General features: G+C 42.2%; 1 protein-coding gene across 1 annotated transcript in view; it reads left to right on the top strand.

Annotated features, from left to right (window-relative positions):
* Window positions 1-1,235: 1,235 nt before the first annotated feature.
* LOC140713933 (collagen alpha-6(VI) chain-like) overlaps window positions 1,236-23,005 on the top strand; it is a 115,626-nt gene continuing 93,856 nt past the window's right edge. Inside the window, exons 1-5 of the mRNA XM_073024630.1 lie at window positions 1,236-1,377; window positions 7,641-8,258; window positions 12,638-12,967; window positions 16,407-17,018; window positions 21,980-22,603. Coding sequence (XP_072880731.1) covers window positions 1,236-1,377; window positions 7,641-8,258; window positions 12,638-12,967; window positions 16,407-17,018; window positions 21,980-22,603 — 2,326 coding nt within the window. The remainder of the gene's footprint in view (window positions 1,378-7,640; window positions 8,259-12,637; window positions 12,968-16,406; window positions 17,019-21,979; window positions 22,604-23,005) is intronic.

Raw genomic sequence — 23,005 nt, 5'->3', positions numbered from 1 at the left:
TTGTCTTCAAGGGGTTAGCACATAACATATCCATACAAGGGTTAACTTTGAGTGGTCCCACAAAACATTCCTAAATCCACTCCTATGGATTATACAAAGTGACAGCCACACATTCAATCTGCACTGGATCGATAATCAACCCATCCTTGTGGGTATAGCAGAGTTCCAGATTCCCCAGCTTCGACAAGCTGGAGCTGCTACCTTTTCCGGGTTCGCTCCTCTCTCTCTCTTCTTCTGACTTCTGACTGTGACTGTCTGTGTCCTTGGTTTAAAGGTGAATAAGCTCTAAGTCAGTCAGTGAACAACATCACAGTCCTGCCTCACTGAAGCACGCTTTTAAAGTGAAAGTCCACAGTAAACAAAACCTGCTGGTTCGTAACACATTGAAAACTCAACTATTACAGACTTCTGGACTGTTTGACTCTGATTGTGCCGAACGGTTGTTCTCATTACCTAGGCTGGGTGATGCTAGGCCTCCAGAACTAATGGACCACATGCTTTCTCTCCTGAGCAATCACCATCCTTGTTTTAGTTTTAAAGAATACTTTATGCAACAAATGATTGATCAAGTTTGCACAGCCCACACTAATATACCCATGAAGGACAACAGAGAGGTTGCTAAAATAGTTGATAGTCTACACTCAGCCAGGCAGAGGTGAATCATTCCTCTTCCTTTTCCTGTCTTGATAAGCCCTATCAACAGATTCATGGGGATTTAGTTAGGGTCTAACATCAGGTGCCTGTGTGCGCTGAGGACATTCCCAAAACTGCTGTTCTAACCCCGTTTGGCTTATTTGAGTTTCTGCACATGACATTTGGGTTGAAAAATGCCGCACAGACTTCCCAGCAACTAATGGACTCTGTGCTAAAAGATTTTCCCTTTTTTCAAACTGGCACCGGCGTATCCAAAACTGAACACTGATCACAGCTGTGCACACTTTTCAAGCAGCTATGGCAACTTGGGCTGATTATTAACCTTGCTAAATGCCAGTTCGGGTTGTCTACTATTGATTTTCTCATGAACTGCTTCACCGCAGAAGATGCAACATTCCTTCCATCAAAAGTTGCCGTTATAACAGACTTACAACTGCCCAGCACTAGCGAAGCACTGCAAATGTTTTGTAGTATGGTGAATTTCTGTTACTGTTTCATTCTGCAAACTGCTGAATTTATGCTCCCCTTGTACAGGGCCTGAAATGCATGCCCCTAATCCCATGCTTGAGTGGGCAGCGGACATGACCAAAGCATTTGTTGACACCAAATGTGCTCTTTCAAATGCAACCCTATTGGCGCACCCACTCCGCAATGTACCTATAGCCATCACTACCGTTGCCACAGACTATGCTTTCGGTGCTGTGCATGGACAGCCCGTTGGAGGTGTGTGGCAGTCACTCACCTTTTTCAGCCGGCTGCTCCACCCCACCCGAGAGGAAGTACAGCATATTTGACTGTGAGCTTCGCAGTCTATATCTAGCCGTCCGCCATTTTTGTTTTCTGCTGGAAGTTCGGCATTTCACAGCATTCGTTGACCACAAACCCCTTGTAACCATGATGGCCAAAGTGTCAGACCCTTGGACTGCAACCACCTGGCTTACATTTCAGAATTCACGATGGACCTACAGCACATTAAAGGGAAAATTATGCCATAAATGATTGCCTCTCACGACCTGCTATTGATGCCATAGACATTGGGGTTGACTATGCTAGCAAGGCAGCTGACCAAGCCACTAACCGAGGGTCCAGGTTTACAGGGCAGTAGTCACAGGCCCGAGGTTGGCAGAAGCCAATTTTGGAGATACACATGTTTCCCTCCTGTGTGATATCTCAACCTGTTGTCCTCACCCCATAGTGCCTGCAAATTGAGAGGACCTTTCTCTTAACTCCATTCATGGACTTCACTTCTGGGTGCGAAGGCTTTGCAGAAACTGGTTGCTTTAAAGTTTGTGTGGAGTGGCTTTAGGAAAAATACGCAAGACCGGAGTGCAACCTACATTTTGTGTCAGTGGGTAAAAACTAACTGTCATGTTTGGGCACCATTGGCACCTTTTCAGGTCCCTGAGTGACAATTTGACCATGTCAGTGTGGACCTGGATGGTCCGCTTCCCCCCCCCCCCCACTGTCCCGCTGTTCCGCTGTTTCACGCATCTTCTTACCGTGGTGGGCCATACCACCAGGCGCCCAGAGGTTGTCCCTCTAGCATCGATAATGGCTGCAGACGTGACTTGAGTGCTCATCCACATCTTGGTCGATCGGTTCAGCACCCCATCTGATATTTCTCCTGATCACAGTCCTCAATACACGTCAGACCTCTGGGCCATGATGGCCCAGAACCTCTGTATTAAAGTGCGTCACAACGTGGGTTATCACAGCAGTCCAATGACCTGTGTGAATGGTTTCACTGTTCCTTAAAGGTTGTTCAAAGGGCCTCCCTGATGGACAAGTGTTGGCACAATCGTCTCCTGTGGATCCTGCTGCTGCTCAGAATGACTCAAAGAGAAGACCTGCAGTCCTCTGCAGAGGAGTTAGTGTATGTGTAGCCACTACAGGTTCTGGGTGATTTTATTCCTAATTCCACGACCACCTGGTGGCTGTTTTAGCAGCATTCCGCCCTCCTCAGTAAACTTAATTCCTTGAAACTTAATTCCTACCTCTTATCATTACAGCACTTTTGGGTTCCAGTGAACCTATCTTCTGCCTCATTTGTTTTTATCTGCCATGATGCACATTGACTCCCCCTTAAGTCGGCTTGAAAATGTACTTAAATAATTATCACCAACATGTCACTTATGGAAGAAGAGGAGAAAACACACTGGAGCACTGTTATATTATGAACCAGGATACTTACCATGCCATCCCATGCTCACACTTTGAAAAGTCTGGCTGTACTTCTACTCCCTGAGTTTAGGCAGAGACTGAAGACTGCGGCATTAGTAGAAAGGACCAAGAATGTATGGACAAGGGAGGCAGAGGAGCACTTACAGGACTGAAAATTATTCATGAATTCTTCTTTGAGTCTGAGTGAATGAGCTATGTGGATGAGTGTGTGCCTACAAGAACATAATGTACGTACTCAAATGAAAAGCCATGAATGAACCAAGTGGTTCATAGTCTGCTGAGGGCTCGATCTGTGGCATTCAAGTCTGGTAATCCAGAACTATGCAAGAAGGCCAGACATGACTTATGGAGGGTTATCTCAAGAGCAAAAGAATAATTCCATTTGAGGTTAGAGGAAAATCAGACGCATATTAACTCTAGCAGGCCATTACTTCCTACAAAGCAAAACCTAACATCATGAATGGCAGTGATATTTCACTCCCAGATGAACTCAATGCCTTTTGTGATCACTTTGAAAGAGAGAATGAAACTACAGCTATGAAGATTCAGCCAATCCAGTGATCCTGTGATCTCTGTCTCAGAGGCCGATGTCAGAATGGCCTTCAAGAGAGTGAACCCTCACAAGGCAACTGGCCCCAATGGTGTACTTGGTGGGGCTCTGAAACTTGCCAATCCACCTGTCTAATTTTTCATTCCCCATCATTGACATATATCACAAGCAGAGGTCTCAGTACGAATCACTGTGGGACACCACTGGTCACAGACCTCCATTCAAATTGACATCCTTCCTCCCCTAACCTTTCTCTTCTATAGATGCTATAATCTCTCCCATCATCTCCTATAGAATGTGATTGGAATTGCTGTCTCTTCCTCTTTTAATTATACTGCATTGCTTTCCCCAGCCCAGAAACATTTTGATCTTAACTTGCTTATCACAATAGAGCTACCTCCAGGCTGGGGAGAGTTACAATCAATGAATGGAGGAGACAACGGCTTCCATCACATTCACCAGGAGGCAATGAATAAGATTGTAGGGTCCAAGTGGTCTGTCAATGAGGATCCACACTCACTGCACTGGCCACGGTGCTGCCTGGGCCCTGAATTTCAGCGAGAGCACCGTCCACTCTAAACCACCCAATAGCAGCCCTACAGGCAGCCTCTCTGCATTGTGCTGTGGGGCAACTCTTTACTGCAAGAACATCTGTGGGGGGATGAGTGGTTACATTATTCAGATTTCTGACACAGTGAAGTTCAACAGCCAGCAGAACAGGTGCTCACATAGGGCTCCCAGTATAGCTGTGCATATCCTCAGTGGATGGAACAAGGGCATTAGCTGGGATGGGCAACAATTCTGCAATAGATCAGTACTCTGGCCAACATAAAACTGTTAGCAAGAAAATGAGATGCTTAGCTTGTGTAGAATTTGTTTGCTGGGGTATTGAGGGATAGTCTTTCTTTAAAATACAGTATTTAAACAATTATAGCTCATTTTTTTCTTGGAATAACCTTGCAGGTGGTACTGCCATAACTTAGTTGGGCCTTCATTGTAACTCTGAGGAAGTTAAGATGTTAGAACAGGAGTATGAGAAGTAGGAAATACTCCAGATATTTTGAAGAAAATGCTGGTATATAACCACATTTTTTCATGCATTTTGTTACAGAAATGGGTGGGTGCCAGAATCAGAGTCAGATTTATTGTCATTGATTTAAATTATGTGTAATTCATTGTTTTATGGTAGCAGTACAGTACAAAAACATAAAATTACTATAAATTGCAAACATTAATCATTTCTTTATTATGTGCCAAGTCAGGTGGGAGGCAATTGTGGTCTTTCCGTGCACACATACACAAAATGCTGGAGGAACTCAGCAGGCCAGGCAGCATCTATGGAAAAGAGTACAGTTGATGTTTCCGGACAGACCCCTTCGGCAGGACTGGAGAAAAAAGATGAAGAGTTTGAACAAGAAGGTGGAGGGAGGGGAAGAAGAAACACAAGTTGATGGTGAAACTGAGAGCGAGGTGGGGTGTGAAGTAAAAAGCTAGGAAGTTGGTTGGTAAATGAGATATAGGGCTGGAGAAGGGGCAGTCTGACAGGAGAGGACAGAAGGCCATTGCAGAAAAGGGGGGAAGAGCACAGGGGGAGATGACGGGCGGGCAAAGAGATAAGGCTAGAAAGGGAAAAGGGGTTGGGAATGATGAAGGACGTGGGGAGGGGCCATTGCTGGAAGTTCAAGAAATTGATGCTCATGACATCAGGTTGGAGGCTACCCAGACAGAATATAAGGTGTTGTTCCTCCAACCTGAGTGTGGCATCATCGCGACAATAGAGGCCATGGATAGACATATCGGAACAGGAGTGAGAAGTGGAATTAAAATTGATGGCCACTGGGAAATCCCACATTTTTTGGCAGACGGAGCATACGTGCTCAATGAAATGGATGCCCAATCTACAACGGATCTCACCGATATACAGCTGGTCACACCAGGAGCACCGTACACAGTATATGACCCCAACAGACTCACAGGTGAAGAGTTGCCTCACTTGGAAGGACTGTTTGGGGTCCTGAATGGTAATGAGGGAGGAGGAGTTGGGGCAGGTGTAGCACTTATTCCCCTTGCTAGAGTAAGTGCCAGTAAAGAGATCAGTGGGGAGGGACGAATGGATAAGGGAGTCATGCAGGGAGCAATCCCTGCGGAAAGCAGAAAGTGGAAGGGGAGGGTGATGGTGGGAGAGAGAGAAAGATGTACTTAGTAGTGGGATCCTACTCCTCATCTTTATTTTCTCCAGTTGTGCTGAAGGGTCTCGGCCTGAAATATTGACTGTACTCTTTTCCATAGATGCTGCATGGGCTGCTGAGTTCCTCCAGCATTTTGTGTGTGTTACTTGGAATTCTGGCATCTGCAGATTTTCTCTTGTTTGTGATTGGAGTATTGTGAGCAGTTTTGGGTCCCTTATCTATAAAAGGATGTACTGACATGGGAAAACGTTCAAAGGAGGTTCACAAAAATGATTCTAGGAATGAAAGGTTTATCATATGAGAAGTTTTTGATGGCTCTAGGACTGTAATCGCTGGAAATTTAGAAGAATGGGGGAGGGGGAAGATCCTCATCCAATGTTGAAAGGCATAGATAAAGTGGATGTAGAGAGGATGTTTCATAGAGTGGGGTGTCTAGGACCAGAGGGCACAACCTCAGATTAGAGGGACCTCCATTTAGAATAGAAATAAAGAGGAATTTCTTTCACAAGGGAGTGGTGAATCAGTGGATTTTTTTGCCACAGGTGGTTGTGGAAGTCAAGTCATAGAGTGTATTTAAGGCGTAGGTTGATAGATTGTTGATAAGTTATGGTGTGAAAGGTTACAGGGAGAAGGCAGGAGAATGGGATTGAGAGGAAAAGGGATCAGTCATGATCAAATGGCAGAGCAGACTCGATGAGCCACATGGTCTAATTCTCCTCCTGTGTCTTATGGCCTTATGGTCCAAGCTGTTTCAGAATCATTACATCTTTGGTGGTGGGGAGGGCATGCCCATGATAGAACTGGGTGAGCCAACAACTGTTTGCAGCCTCTTGCAATGCTGTGCACTGGAGTCTCTATACCAGGCTGTGAGGCACCCAGTCAAAAGTCTCTCCAACATACGTAAGAGTTTTTGGAGACAAACCAAATCTCCTAATGCAATAGAGATTTATCTGTGATTGAGTTAACGTGTGGAGTCCAAGATCGATCCTCTAAGATGTTCTTGCCCTGGAACTTGAAGCTGCTCTCCCTTTCCACTGTTGAGCTTTCAGTGAGGACTGGTGTCTGTTCCCCTGATTTCCCCACGACAATCAATTCCTTTGTCTTGCCAATGAGCTTGTTTTTGCGACATTCAAACTGCCAATCTATCCCACTCCTGAATGCCTCCTTGTTGCTATCTGAGATTTTATGAACAATAGTGATGACAATTGTGAATTTATAGCTAATGCTTTGAACTGTGCTTAGCCACACAGTCCTGAGCCTAGAGAAAGTAGAGCAGTGGACGAAGCATGTTTCCTTGAGGTGTACCTGCAATGATTGTCAGCAAGGAGGAGATGTGTTGCTGATAGCACTGACTGTGGTCTCCCAATGAGGAAATTGAGGATCCAGTTACAGTGGGAAGTGCAGAACCCCAGGCATTGAGACTTGGTGATCTCTAATGAGGGAATGGTGGTGTTGAATGCCAAACGTTAATTGATAAATAGAAGTATGACATATGTTCTGTAGTTGTCTGGGTGCTCCAATGTAGAGTAGAGAGCCAGTGAGACTGTGTCTGCTGTGGAGCTGTTGAAGTGCAACAGATACAGGCCCCTGCTCAGATAAGAGTTAGTTCTAGCCATACCTAACCTCGCAAAGCACTTCTCTACAGGGAGACAATGGTTGAGGCATCTCACCTTGCTCTTCATTTCAGTCACTCAACTCAACGTTTGAGGAACGGCTTCTTCCCCTTCGCCATGGATTTTTGAATGGACAATGAATCCATGGACATTTACCTCAGTATTTTTTCCTCCATTTTGCACTGCTTACTTAATTTTCTTTAGTCTACTAATACTTGTTATTGCAATTTATAGTTTTTATTATTATGTATTGCAATGTACTGCTAATGCAAAACAACACATTTCATGACATCTGCAAGTGATATTAAACTTGATTTTGATTCTGGTTCTTGGACACCAGTGTGTTAGTTAACCTTTTGAAATTGGTGGAAATCTTAGATACATCGGTGAAAGGTTGAAGATCGATGAATTTGTCATTATCTTATTAACCTGTTTTTTTTTCTGTCTTAATAGCTTGCACAATGTCCTCTATTGCTGACATTGTTTTCCTAGTTGATGGATCCTGGAGTATAGGATCCCACAACTTTGAAAAAGTCCAAGATTTTCTCTCTACTTTGGTGAATGGATTTGATGTTGGAGAGGACAAACTGCAGATTGGCCTCATTCAGTTCAGTGGAAACCCTCGTACAGAGTTTTTCCTGAATTCTTTTTATGATAAGAATGATATCCTGTGGAAGATACAGCAACTACAATTGAAGGGAGGTGGTTCAAGAACTGGGCTGGGCTTGAGGTTCATGCTGAAAAAGCATTTTGTGGAGTGGGCAGGAAGTAAGGCTTCAATGGATGTGCCACAGGTGGCTATCATTATCACTGATGGGAAGTCTGAAGATAGCATTAGTTTGCCAGCAAAGGCTCTGAAGGATCAGGGGATCATTGTGTATGCCATTGGTATTCAAGATGCCGATGAGAGGGAACTTAAGCAGATTGCCAGTGAACCAGCTGTAAACTATGTGTACAATGTAGCTGACTTTGACGATCTGAGGGAAATCTCACAGGCTATCATCTGGTTTTTGTGTATGAGGGTGCAAGAGGAATCTCATGAAATATCCAACGTCCCACTGGCATCCCTAGGTATAGTATTTAGGAAGACATTAAGGTTGGGAATGCAAGATTCTAAGCTTTTTTTTTAGTTTGGTGTTTTGGATTTTTTGAACAGATGCAATGTGCTTGATATTGCAATACCGTCAAAGTGTCAGATCTTCCTCAGTTCAAGAGCAATTACAGATAAAGAACAAATATTGGCATGACGAGTAATTTCCATATTGTGAACAAAGAAGTAGTTTAACTTTTTCAGAGTTTTAACTATTCAGGTAAATCTGTACAGAACTATGCAAGGCCGATAGCCCACAGGTGAAGGCTAACGCCTGGAAAACTGAGGAAGTTCTGACTCTTGACTATTTCTTTAAGCGCATTCCGTTGGTTCTGATGTTACAAGAATGTGACTCAGCATGTAGCCCTGTTCTGTTTAATGGCTAACAGAGACAAGGCGGAAACTGCAAATAATGGATTTCCATTCTGCTATTCTCTATTAACTTGCTCTGGTATCAGCCCTATAATAATGCCTCTTGGAAGATGCAGATCACTTCTGAGTGTTAGCCATCCTGCTTGCAAAAACGTTGGCACCTGTGGTTCCTGTGGTTCCTGTGGCAGTACTTAAAGAATTTGCTACAGGCCTGCACTCTTCTCCAATAATCTCAGGCTATGTCCACACTACACTGGATAAATAAGTAACAAAAGCTTTTTCTTTTTGTTTTTACCCTTCGTCCACACTAAAATGGCGTTTTCGTCCCTCGAAACCGGAGCTTTTCAGAAACTCTCTCCAAAGTGTTTATTTTTGAAAATGCCGGATTGGCCGGAGCAGTGTGGACGGGGTAACTGGAGACTTCTGAAAACGCTGTCAGATGGCAGCGCACTATTTCATTGTTTTCTTGATCGCAAATTAACAATTTCAGAACAGACAGCAATGAAACTGATGCCAGAAGAGTTAGAAATGTACTCACCAAATACTTTGACCCATAACTTACTGAATAAATAAATATACTCACTTTGCTCTGTTTTCTGTCCTTGCTCGTATGAAGGTGGTTTACCTATTTATGCAAGTACTTCTCTGACAATAGATGTGTAAAAGCCTAATGTTACATTGTATGGAAATACAAGATAACACTGATGCAGACATGTTTTATACATTTAACAAGGTGCTTTATTAATGCAACAGAGTTAGTCAGTTTTTCAATGTTCGTTGTCAGCCGGGTCAATCTGTCCGTGAACTCCCTGTCGGTTGCCGCCATACGCTCCAGTATATGTTTTTTTAAACTTTTAAGTTCTCCTGCATGAAAGCCAACAGCTGTCCGTCGTTTTAAGTTTTTGAGTTTGTAACTACACAAATACGCACTTTTACAGCAAGATTCAACACCAAACAAGCCGCTTGTTTTCGGTAGATGTGTCCTGCACATGTGCAGGAAGAGGAGATTTGCCGAAATCTCCGTTTCAATGTGGATAGAGATAATTTTAAAAACACATAGTGTGGACACCCATTGATTTTATGTGAAACTGGCATTTTCAAAATTATCCAGTCTAGTGTGGACGTATTGTCAAGAGTATTCAAGAGTATTGTTCAGATGATGGTCTGCATCCCAGGATACTTAAGGAGGTAGCTCTAGAAATCGTGGATGCATTGGTAATCATTTTCCAATGTTCTATAGATTCAGGATCAGTTCCTGCAGATTGGAGGGTGGCTAATGTTGTCCCACTTTTCAAGAAAGGAGGGAGAGAAAAAACAGGGAATTATAGACCAGTTAGCCTGACGTCACTAGTGGGAAAGATGCTGGAGTCAATTTTAAAAGAGGAAATTACGACACATTTGGATAGCAGTAGAAGGATCAGTCTGAGTCAACATAGATTTACAAAGGGAAAATCATGTTTGACTAATCTTCTGGAGTTTTTTGAGGATGTAACTATGAAAATGGACATGGGAGAGCCAGTGGATGTAGTGTACCTGGACTTACAGAAAGCTTTTGATAAAGTCCCACATAAGAGATTAGTGGGCAAAATTAGGGCACATGGTATTGGGGGCAGAGTACTGACATGGATTGAAAATTGGCTGGCTGACAGGAAACAAAGAGTAGCGATTAACGGGTCCCTTTCTGAATGGCAGGCTGTGACCAGTGGGGTACCGCAAGGTTCAGTGCTGGGACCGCAGCTGTTTACAATATACATTAATGATTTAGATGAAGGGATTAAAAGTAACATTAGCAAATTTGCCGATGACACAAAGCTGGGTGGCAGTGTGAAATGTCAGGAGGATGTTATGAGAATGCAGGGTGACTTGGACAGGCTAGGTGAGTGGGAAAATGTATGGCAGATGCAATTTAATGTGGATAAATGTGAGGTTATCCACTTTGGTGGCAAGAACAGGAAGGCAAATTACTATCTAAATGGAGGCAAGTTAGGAAAAGGGGAAGTATAATGAGATCTAGGTGTTCTTGTACATCAGTCAATGAAAGCAAGTATGTGGGCACAGCAGGCAGTGAAGAAAGCTAATGGCATGCTGGCCTTTATAACAAAAGGAATTGAGTATAGGAGTAGAGGTCCTTCTGCAGCTGTACAGGGCCCTGGTGAGACCCCACCTGGAGTATTGTGTGCAGTTTTGGTCTCCAAATTTGAGGAAGGACATTCTTGCTATTGAGGGAGTGCAGCGTAGGTTCACAAGGTTAATTCCTGGAATGGCGGGACTGTTATATGTTGAAAGATTGGAGCGACTGGGCTTGTATACACTGGAATTTAGAAGGATGAGAGGGGATCTGATTGAAACATATAAGATTATTAAGGGATTGGACACACTGGAGGCAGGAAGCATGTTCCTGCTGATGGGTGAGTCCAGAACTAGAGGCCACAGTTTAAGAATAAGAGGTAGGCCATTTAGAACAGAGATGTGGAAAAACTTTTTCACCCAGAGAGTGGTGGATATGTGGAATGTTCTGCCCCAGAAGGCAGTGGAGGCCAAGTCTCTGGATGCTTTCAAGAGAGAGTTAGATAGAGTTCTAATAGATAGCGGGGTCAAGGGATATGGGGAGAGGGCAGGAACGGGGGTACTAATTGTGTATGATCAGCCATGATCACAGTGAATGGCGGTGCTGGCTAGAAGGGCCGAATGGCAGACTCCTGAACCTACTGTCTATTGTCTATTATTGAATGATCATTCCAAAGCAGGTGGACAGAATAGGTGAGAATTGTTCAGCAACGGTTAGTGTTTTATTACCATCTTGGCAAATCCACTCTCATAATCATAGTGTAAAGCATGACATGATGTGATCAGCGAGGTAATGAACATTTTACCATCTGAATAGATAATTTAGATGGGAATCTTGATTAGGCACACAGGACCAACTCAGCTGGGAATCTTGATCAGCATGGACTAGTTCCCCAACTAAATGTCTGACCACCCGATGGCCAAGCATTCACACTCCAACTTCAATAACAGGACATGTAACTACAAGAATTCAACATCAAACCCAAAAATTGGCTCTTAGTATGAATGTTAATAAAATGGCTGCCAACAGCTTTTTCCTGGGTGGTCTGACCATTTGAAGAAATCCTGAGAATGAAGGTATGGGTAATTACCCTATGTATGATGGAGTTCCCTGTTCCAAAATAATTTCTTATGGTTCTTCAGTTGGGCAGGATAAGATGCTTTGATTTTGAAACAAGAAGAACTAAAAATAGATATTGTGCTGCTTACTTACTCAATACATTTGATGCCTCAGTAATCTTTTATCCCAATGTTAGGTTTGATAATGTTTAGAGTCTTTCAGATACAAGGCTACAAGTCACAGTTTTGGATCTCATGATACCAATTTTATGCCCTTTATGTGGGATTAACTAAATCCTATATCCACCATAACACAATTGCATCCAACTAGAGAACAATCATGTGCTTATGCTGAAAGACTAAAGAGAGACTGCAGCTGAAAGACTGAAAGAGAGATGGGAGTATGGGGTGGTGGGGGGGGGGGTGGGGAGAGAGAGAATGAGAGAGAAAGAGCGAGAGGGAGAGAGGGAGGGGGAATGGGGGGGAGAGAGAATCTTTGATGATCAAACAGGAAAAATGGCTGTCAGAAATTGCTGAATTCAGCATTGACACTCAAAAACCTTTAATAATAAAAGTGTCACTATGTTTAAAATGCTGTAAGGGCCAGCTTAGAAACTGATTGTAGGAAATGGAAGCTGATTAATATATGAGATTGGGCATAGCAAAAATGGATCACATTTTTTTAAAATACAAAGACTATATTTTTAATAGCTTAAATATTAACCATACAACGCCTTATGACTCTAAGGCATTTAGAGTCATATAGGGGAGTGTGAGGCATTAAGGGATGTTGGTGGTTCTGTTGTCTGCTTTCATTTTGCAAAAGCTACTTTAACAAAGAATATTATTTTCATGTGCTCAGCTTGCAGGGATGCCACAGTTGCTGACATTGTCCTTGTGATAGATGGTTCTTCAAGCATAAAGGATGAGAACTTTGTAAACATGAAGATATTTCTGTGTAAATTTGTTCGTGGACTGGATATTGCAAGTAACAAAGTGAGGATTGGGTTGGCTCAGTACAGCACAGATCCAAAGCCTGAGTTTCTTCTCAATACGTATTTGTCAAAAGAGAACGTATTGGACAATATACAAAATTTGTCACAAAAGAAGGGTGGGACAAATGTGACAAAAGTTCTGGAATTCCTGGACAGAGAACATTTTGTTAGGTCAGCAGGGAGTAGAATCGAAGAAGGTGTGAAACAAATTGCCATTCTGATCACCAGTAGAGGATCTATTACCGAGGCAGCCAAGGCAGCTGAGAAGCAGAAATATCACAATTTTTGTCATTGGCGTTAATGTCCAATCAGAAAAGGCATTTAGACTTTTATCCAGTAGACCATTTAATAAATATGCCTACAATATTGCAAGTTTTGACAAATTGTTTGAGTCAGAAATTTCAAACAGATTTTTGGAGTTGGTGTGCAGGGTAGTTGTAGACTATATCTAAGGTTGGTTCAATTGAAATATAGTCATGAAATTACACAAAACAAAAAATAATTCCTTTGTCTGAGCACATCTGGGCCGGCTATTATCCCATTCTATCTATCTATCCCATAACTATCTCTATGATCCATTTCTCAGCACTGATCACTTAGACTTTCCTCCTCTTATCTTCTTATTGTGGTGTTTTCTAAGCTGAGCACACTGAGTCCAGCTTCACCCACATTCATCATTACCAATGAATTTTATACTTTCATGTCTTTAGTTTTGATAGCTTGACCTGTATCCTTCAGTACTTGTTTCCTTCTATATCCTCAATGCTCATCTTCTTTATTTGACCAATCTATCCTACCCTTGGCTCCATCTCAATCAATTTTCTAGTGATGGAATTTTCATTGGTCGAGTGTTCACTGATGCTTTCCTCATAGTCCTATGGTCATCAAAGCTACTTCTTGTAATTGATGAGGCCCATCCTAAAGTCTTTAGTTCTCTTTCATTCCAGCACCTTTTGCAAACCTTTTCCTATCTCTTACATTGATAAACATTTCAAAAACACTGCTCATGTAATGCAACACTCCTCAAATGAACAGTTTCATGTTTATCCACATGGTTGAAATATTCAAATATATTCTTTGGGATTTTAGTATGCTGTCTTCCTTAGCTATTCACTTCCATCTTCCTATCATCTCCACAATTCTATTATCCAGTCTCCTTCAGTAGTCAATTACCTCCACTAATCAATTTATTCTCTTCTCCCTGCGTACCTTCACTTCCACTGGTTCAATCAGTTCCACTATTCTTCCATTCAATCACATTCACCATCCCTCCTTTCAGTCTCATCCACCAACCCTCCTTTCAGTCTTATCCACCATCCCTCCTTTCAATCTCATCCACCATCCCTCCATTGATCACATCCACCCTTCCTTTCAATCTCATCCACCATCCCTCCTTTCAGTCTCATCCACCATCTCTCCTTTCAATCTCATTCTCCATCCCTCCTTTCGATCACATCCACCCTTCCTTTCAATCTCATCCACCATCCCTCCATCGATCTCAAACACCATCCCTCCTTTCAATCTCATCCACCATCCCTCCTTTCAATCTCATCCACCATCCCTCCATCAATCACATCCACCCTTCCTTTCAATCTCATCCACCATACCTCCATTGATCACATCCACCCTTCCTTTCAATCTCATCCACCATCCCTCAATCAATCTCATTCACCATCCTTCCTTTCAATCTCATCCACCATCCCTCCATCGATCTCATCCACCCTTCCTTTCAATCTCATCCACCATACCTCCATTGATCACATCCACCCTTCCTTTCAATCTCATCCACCATCCCTCAATCAATCTCATTCACCATCCCTCCTTTCAATCTCATCCACCATCCCTCCATCGATCTCATCCACCCTTCCTTTCAATCTCATCCACCATCCCTCCTTTCAATCTCATCCACCATCTCTCCTTTCAATCTCATCCACCCTCTCTCCATCGATCTCATCCACCATCCCTCCATCAATCTCATCCAACATCCCTCCTTTCAATCTCATCCACCATCCCTCCTTTCAATCTTATCTACCATCCCTCCTTTGATCTCATCCACCATCCCTCCTTTCAATCTCATCCACCATCCCTCCTTTCAATCTCATCCACCATCTCTCCTTTCAATCTCATCCACCATCCCTCAATCAATCTCATCCACCATCCCTCAATCAATCTCATCCACCATCCCTCCATCAATCTCATCTAACATCCCTCCTTTCAATCTCATCCACCATCTCTCCTTTCAATCTCATCCACCATACCTCCTTTCAATCTCATCCACCTTCCCTCCATCAATCTCATCCAACATCCCTCCTTTCAATCTCATCCACCATCCCTCCATCAATCTCATCCAACATCCCTCCTTTCAATCTCATCCACCATCCCTCCATCAATCTCATCCAACACCCCTCCATCAATCTCATCCACCATCTCTCCTTTCAATCTCATCCACCATCTCTCCTTTCAATCTCATCCACCATACCTCCTTTCAATCACATCCACCATCCCTCCTTTCAATTTCACCCTCCATCCCTCCTTTGATCTCATTCTCCATCCCTCCTTTCAATTTCATCCTTCATCCCTCCTTTGATCTCATCCACCATCCCTCCTTTCAATCTCATCCACCATCCCTCCTTTCAATCTCATCCACCATCCCTCCATCAATCTCATCCAACATCCCTCCTTTCAATCTCATCCACCATCCTCCTTTCAATCTCAACCACCATCTCTCCTTTCAATCTCATCCACCATCTCTCCTTTCAATCTCATCCACCATCCCTCAATCAATCTCATCCACCATCCCTCAATCAATCTCATCCACCATCCCTCCATCAATCTCATCCAACATCCCTCCTTTCAATCTCATCCACCATCCTCCTTTCAATCTCAACCACCATCTCTCCTTTCAATCTCATCCACCATCTCTCCTTTCAATCTCATCCACCATCCCTCCTTTCAGTCACATCCACCATCCCTCCTTTCAATCTCATCCACCATCCCTCAATCAATCTCATCCTCCATCCCTCCTTTGATCTCATCCACCATCCCTCCTTTCAACCTCAACCTCCATCCCTCCTTTGATCTCATCCACCATCCCTCCTTTCGATCTCATCCATCATCCCTCCTTTCGATCTCATCCACCATCCCTCCATCGATCTCATCCACCATCCGTCCTTTTAATCTCATCCACCATTCTTCCTTTCAGTTTCATCCACCATCTGTCCATCAATCTCATCCACCATCCTTCCACTCGATCACATCTACCATCGCTCCTTTCAATCTCATCCACCATCCCTCTATTCAATCGTATCCATCTTCATTCCATTTGATCACATGCACTTTCCCTCTATTTAATCATATCACTACTCCCTCCATTCAATCATATTTTTTATCCACCCATTTGATCACATCCACTATCCCTCCATTTAATCACTTCTATTATTCCAACAGTTTTTTTTTCACCTCTATTCTCCACTCTGCTTTCTATGGCCTTTCCTTACTCTGGTCCTTCCTACATACAGCAATGAAGTTCGCATTTTTGCCATGATGTATTACCAGGGGAACTATTTTGATGGTTGGGATTTCACAGTTCTCTAGATTTGCTCTTTGAACTAATCTATCATTTTATTTCCTTTACAGCCTATGCTGTGGATTATGCTGATGTCGTTTTTCTAGTTGATAGTTCTCTGAAGATGGGGTCTGCAGGATTTCAACGGATCCAAAAAGTCATTTTGAAAGTTGTTTCTCAACTTGAGATTGGGGCAGACAAGTTCCAAGTTGGTCTTGCTCAGTACAGTACTAGTTTCTATACAGAATTCTTACTGAGTGCCTTCCAAACAAATGCTCAAATGACACGTTACATAAAGAATCCCAGTAATTTTGTATTTCAGAGAGGACGTGGGACAGCAATGGGCAATGCCATTGATGTTCTGAACAAGGGTTTCTTCAGAGTGTCTGCTGGAAGTCGACGAGCTCAAGGAGTTCCTCAGATTGCTATAATATTTACTTCGGCACCTTCACTGGATGATGTCACTGCAGTTGCCAGGGAGATAAGAAAACAAGGGGTGAAGGCTATTGCCGTTGGTGTGAAGAATGCTAACCAGACTGAGCTGGAGAAAATAGCCCCTCCTGAATTTATTTTCCAGAGTGATGATTTTGGAGTATTTGCTCAGTTACCAAGCAAAATATACAATTCAATCAAGCTGATAATAAAACAGGAATATCAATACAAAATATATGAAAGATCAGCAGGTATGGTTGGTTTCTTTTGGCATTCATCAGGTCAAGTTCAAATTTAATTGTTATTGAACAAACATGAATATATAGAGCCTATAAAAAGTATTTACCCCTTTTGAATGTTTTCATGTTCTGTTGTTTTACAACATTGAATCACAATGGATTTAATTTGGCTTTTTTGACACTGATTAACAGAAAAAGATTATTTCATGTCAAATTGAAAATGGATGTCTACAAGATGATCTAAATTAATTACAAATATAAAGCACAAAATAATTGACTGCATAAGTATTCACCACCCCCCCCCCTTTAATATGACACACCAAATCATCACTGGTTCAGCAAATTGGTTTTAGAAGTCACTTAATTAGTTAAATGGAGATCCAGTTTTTGAAACCTGTGTGCATTCAAGATGTTCCAAATGACTGCAGTGAAAATACACCTGTATCTGGAAGGTCCATCTGCTGGTGATTCAGTATCCTGGCAAAAACTACAGCATGAAGATGAAAGAACATTCCAAGCAACTCCACGAAAAAGTTATTGGAAAGCACAAGTCAGGAGATTTCCAAGTCACTGAATACCCATTGGAGTCTAGTTTAAATCAATCATGAAGAAATGGAAAGAATATGGCACAGCTGTAAATCTGCTCAGAGCAGGCCATCGTCAAAAACTGAGTGACTGTGCAAGAAGGGGACTCATGAGAGAGACCATCAAGAGACCTATGACAACTTTGGAGAAGTTACAAGCTTCACTGGCTGATGTTAGAGAGACTGTGCATACAACAACAGTTGCCCAGATGCTTCACCAGTCACAGCTCTGTGGGAAAGTGGCAAAGAGAAAGTCACTGTTGAAAAAGAATTCTCATGAAATCTTGGCTAGAGTTTGCCAGTAGGAATGTGGGAGACTCTGATGTCAGCTGGAAGAAGATTCTGTGGTATGATGAACCCAAAATTGAGCCTTCTGGCCACCAGACTGAACACTATGTTTGGTGTAAGCCAAACACCACACTTCATCAAAAACACTAACCCTACAATGAAGCATGGTATTGGCCACATCATGCTCTGGGGATGCTTCACTGCAACAGGTCCTGGAAGGCTTGTGAAGATAGAGGGTAAACTGAATACAGCAAAATACAGGGAAATCCTGGCGGAAAACTGCTTGCAGTCTGCAAGAGAACTGCGACTTGGGAGAAGATTTGTTTTCCAGCAAGACTATAACCACAGGCATAAAGACAAAGTTACACAAGAATGGCTTCAAAAGAACAAATTAATGTCCTGGAATGACCCATTCAGAGTCCAGACCTCAATCCAACTGAGAATTTGTGGTTGGACTTGAAGGGTCTGTTTACTCATAATCCACATGCTCAGTGTCAAAAAAGCCAAATTAAATTCACTGTGAAACAGAACATAGAAAGCCTACAGCACAATACAAGCCCTTCGGCCCACAAAGCTATGCCGAACATGTCCCTACTTTAGAAGTTACATAGGGTAATCTATAGCCCTCTATTTTTCTAAACTCCATGTACCGATGCGATTCAATGTTGTAAAACAATAAAACATGAAAACATCCATGGGGGGGGGCGAGGCAATGAATACCTTTTATAGGTACAGTAGCTGAACAAAACAGTGTTCCTCCGTGGTCAGATACAAAACAAGGTATGTACAGTCAGACACACATGTAATGCATATATTTACAATAACATAAATACATGCAGTCGCTGTTATTTATTTATTTATTGAGATGCGGCATGGAACAGCCTCTTCCGGCCCTCTGAGTGACGTTGGCCAGCAGCCCCCAATTTAACCCTAGCCCCAACCTGTGCATCTTTGCACTGTGGGAGTAAACCAGATCACCTGGAGGAAACGTACTCTGTCAAGGGGAGAATATAGAGACTCCTTACAGTCTGTGGTGGTATTTCAGCCTGGATACTGTAAAACATTGTGCTAACCACTACGTTACTGTGCCCAAGCCCCTAAGTATCATGGCTTGAAGACTGATGGTGCATGGGATGTTGTGCTGGTGTCACGTTTCTGCAAGAACAAGCACGTAGCAGCTTCTCATTTAGCACTCTATATCCACCCTATATACAGGTTGAATCTGTGGCAAAGATGGCAAATGTAATGTGGCATTATTTCCAGGGGAATAGAATATAAAAGCTAGGAGATAATGCGGAGCCTTTATAAGGCACTGGTCAGGCCGCACTTGTGTTGCCAACAGTTTTGTGCCCCATATCTCAGAAAAGCTGTGTTGGCGTTGGAGAGAGTCCAGAGGACGTGCATAAAGATGATTCTAGGAATGAAGGGGTTAGCACATGAGGAGTGTTTGGCAGCTTTGCGCCTGTACTCATTAGGATTTAGAAGAATGCAGGGGGATCTCATTGGAGCTTACCGAACATTGAAAGGACTAGATAGGGTGGATGTGGAGAGAATGTTTCCTATGGTGGGGGTATCCAGAACTAGAGAGCACAGCCCCAAAATTGAGGGTGACCTTTTAGAACAGAGGTAGGGTGGAATATTTTTGAGCTGGAGCTTAGTGAATCAGTGGAATGCTCTGCCACAGACTGTGGTGGAGGCCATGTCTGTGTGTATACTTAAGACAGAAGTTGATCATTTCCTGATTGGTCAGGGCATCAAAAGGATATGGTGAGAAGGCAGGTGCATGGCATTGAGAGGGATCTGGGATCAGCCATGATAGAATAGTGCAGTAGACTCAATGAGCTGAATGGCCCTGTTCTGCTCCTAATGGTCCTTTGGTCTTCAGGTCTCCCCGGGTGTGTTTATCGAGTCCTGGCCCAAATATTTTTAAACATTACTTTGTCAAGAGCTGATTATAAGGGTGTCTTCACTCTAACTGTCTGGTATTAATGGGAAATGAAAATGGTGCTCTGTTGCTTCCTTTTCTTGTTGTAAAGATAATCAGATAGCTTCTGCATATTCACCTTAAATTTACCTCAATATTTGGCCTCTTGTTGAAATGTATGTACTTTTTCCTGGGGCTTAAAACTTCTTGCTTTATTCCTATTCCTATAGTTATAGATTTAGGAAGTTAAAGGTTGCCATTTATGGATTGTTCTGAATAAGTTTTGTAAAGTCCTACTTTAAGATGTACAGGCTGAGTTCCTGATAGATTGGTAAAGAGCACCAGTGTGCATCTGTGAATTGCAGCAACATTTGCCTCATTGGATGGGTTCCAAGATGCACGATGAGAAGTCCAGGCTCCTTCGGGTAGCATGTTCAATGTTAAACAGAGTTCATTCTACCAATTGAGCCTGGTCTTCCAGTCAGTTATATCGTGAAATGAACCACGTTAACCTTTACACATCTGAAATCATGACTTAACATAAAGCTGTCAATCAATGTGTTCCCATTGTCAGTATCAACAGCTTTGAGTAGAAAGTGCACTTTAGATGTCTATCATTTTTAGGAAGAATATTTCTGGATATTACATCATTGAGCTAACATGCAGCTGGCTGCCTGTTCAGTGCCTCAAATAAAAAATAGCTCCACTTTGTCAACCCTTCTTGCGTTATTCGACAATATCCAGTGTTCACTTGAAAAGAAGAATGATACAGTACATCAGCCATCCTTGTTTTAGTATTTTCTCCTTCCCTATCAAGTTATCCAGGTCAAGATGGTTAGTTCTTTGAGGGTGTTGGTATAGGATAATTCATGATTGCCACAAGCTGCTAGTCAGCTTGTCAGGTTTGTAGCTTCTGCACTTTCTAACAGAGGTCAACTGCTCTGTTGAGTATCATAGAATCAGAGAGAGGTTACAAGTTAGCAGAACACAGCTTCTAAACTTTGCAAAGCTGTCTTTGACCCAAAATGCTAACCTTGTTTTTCTTCCCACATATGCAGCCTGTTCTTATTTTTGACTGACAGAATTCACAATTTTAAAAAACTTAAAAAAAAAATATGACTAAAGGAGAAAGACAAAGTATATAAATTCTCAGACCCGCAAAGAGTGAATTTCACCAGGAGACATTACAGTGAGTCAGAGTCTCAACAGGGCATGAATAATAAAAATGAGCCCTGTCCGATTGTTATTTCCATGAGGATAATGGGCACAGGTATCTCTTTTCCTCTGATGGGAATTCTGTAGGAAAGCAGGACATCTTTTGTAGACCCAGACAGATTACAGCCAGAGTTTTGGGAGTACAGCTGAAGAGAATGTGGAGGCATTAGTAATGAACTTCCAAGAATCACCAGGTTCTGCAATGTTTTGTGAGGACTGGAAATTATGCATGTCACTCCACTTTTTAAGAAAGGAAAAGGCAGAAAACAAGGAAATTATAGACTAGTTAGCTTGACTTCAGGAATTGGAAAGACATCTATTATTAAGGATGAAATTTTGAGGTACTTGGAGGCACATGCTAAAATAGGCCAAAGTCAGCATGGTTTTCTACAGGGGAAATCTTAGCTGACCAATCTGTTGGAATTCTTTGATGTAATTCTTTGGCTTTATAAGGCATAGGTCAGACTGCACTTGGAACATTGTTAGCAGTTTTGAGTCCCTTATCCGAGAAAAGATGTGCTGGCATTGGAAAGGGTCCAGAGGGGGTTCACTAGAATTATCTCGGGTATGAAAGGATTAACATACGAGGAGTATTTGGTAGGCCTGGTTCTGCACTTGTTGAAGTTTAGAAAAATGAGGAGGGATCTCATTACAGCCTATCAAATATTGAAAGGTCTGGATAAAGTGGAGAGGATGTTTTCTACAGTGGGGAGGTCTAGGATCAAAGGCCACAAGCCAATTTATTCATAGCAAATTTCTCACAAAAAGATATGAGATAATGAGCAGATAAATTGCAATAACAAATTTGCTTGAGAGATAAATATTGCTCAGAGAGCCACAGGGAACTCCCCTTCACTTTAATGAAGTCACCACCAAAGCAATGTCAGTGACAAATTGCTGTTAATTTACTTCTGCACATGTTTAATCATTCTTGACCTGAACAATGTTTTGTTTCCTCACAGCATGCACGACTGCTTCAATTGCTGATGTCGTCTTCTTGGTAGACACATCTGATGACATTGGAGTAGCCAACTTTCAGTTAATCCGTGGTTTTCTACAAGGCCTAATCAATACACTGGATGTGACAGCTGACCATGTCCATGTTGGTTTGGCTCAGTACAGTGTCTTACCAAAAGAAGAGTTTAAACTAACAACCTATCAGAACAAGAGTGACATCTTGGATCATGTAAGATCAATGCCCTATAGAGGGGGAAGAGGAAGAAAGACCAGCGCTGCCCTTCATTTTGTAAGGGAAAATTATTTTATGGCACAGGCTGGCAGTCGTGTCAAGAAAGGGATCCCCCAAATTTTGTTTTTGATCACTGGTGGTGAATTCCAGACTGAGGATGAGGACAGTGCAATCTCACTGCGTCGTAATGGTGTTAATATTTTTGCCTTGGGCATTGGGAATGTCACCGAAAACGAGCTGGAGAAAATTGCTTCGTATCCATCAAAACAATATGTTTTAAGATTAGAGGATTTCCTCATGCTGTCACCTGCCACAGACATCTTGCAGAATAGGATTTGCATGGCGGTCATCACTCAAACCTCAGGGACAGCTGTTGAAGAGAACATCATTAAAGAAGGTTTGAAGAAGATGTTGTACATTTTCTATGAATTTTGTGCCATAACCAGTCTGATAATTATTGTTAATGATTGCACTTTCGATCTAACATAAAACTTATTCAAGGGTAGAGTTCAGTTTTTAATTGTTCAATATATCTTTTAATTCCTTCTGTCTAATTATTATTGTTTAGTTTTATCAAAATGTTCAAATATTTTAAATTCTCCAGCTTACAATGGTCCTAGTTATTGGAGTTTGATTTAACCCTTTATGTCTCAGTTTAAAAAGAGTATCTCCTATATAAATTCAATATTAATCTCTCCACATATAGAAAGATCATTCTTGTACTGCCTGTCAAAATTTTTATAGCAAATGTAGTACATTAGAAGAGTTGCTAGGCAGGAAACATAGCAGCTAAATTATG

This window comes from Hemitrygon akajei, chromosome 20 (assembly GCF_048418815.1).
Source record: "Hemitrygon akajei chromosome 20, sHemAka1.3, whole genome shotgun sequence".
In the NCBI taxonomy this organism is placed as follows: Eukaryota; Metazoa; Chordata; class Chondrichthyes; order Myliobatiformes; family Dasyatidae; genus Hemitrygon; species Hemitrygon akajei.
Note: the sequence above shows the minus strand (reverse complement) of the source record. Positions and strands in the feature narration are given on the sequence as shown.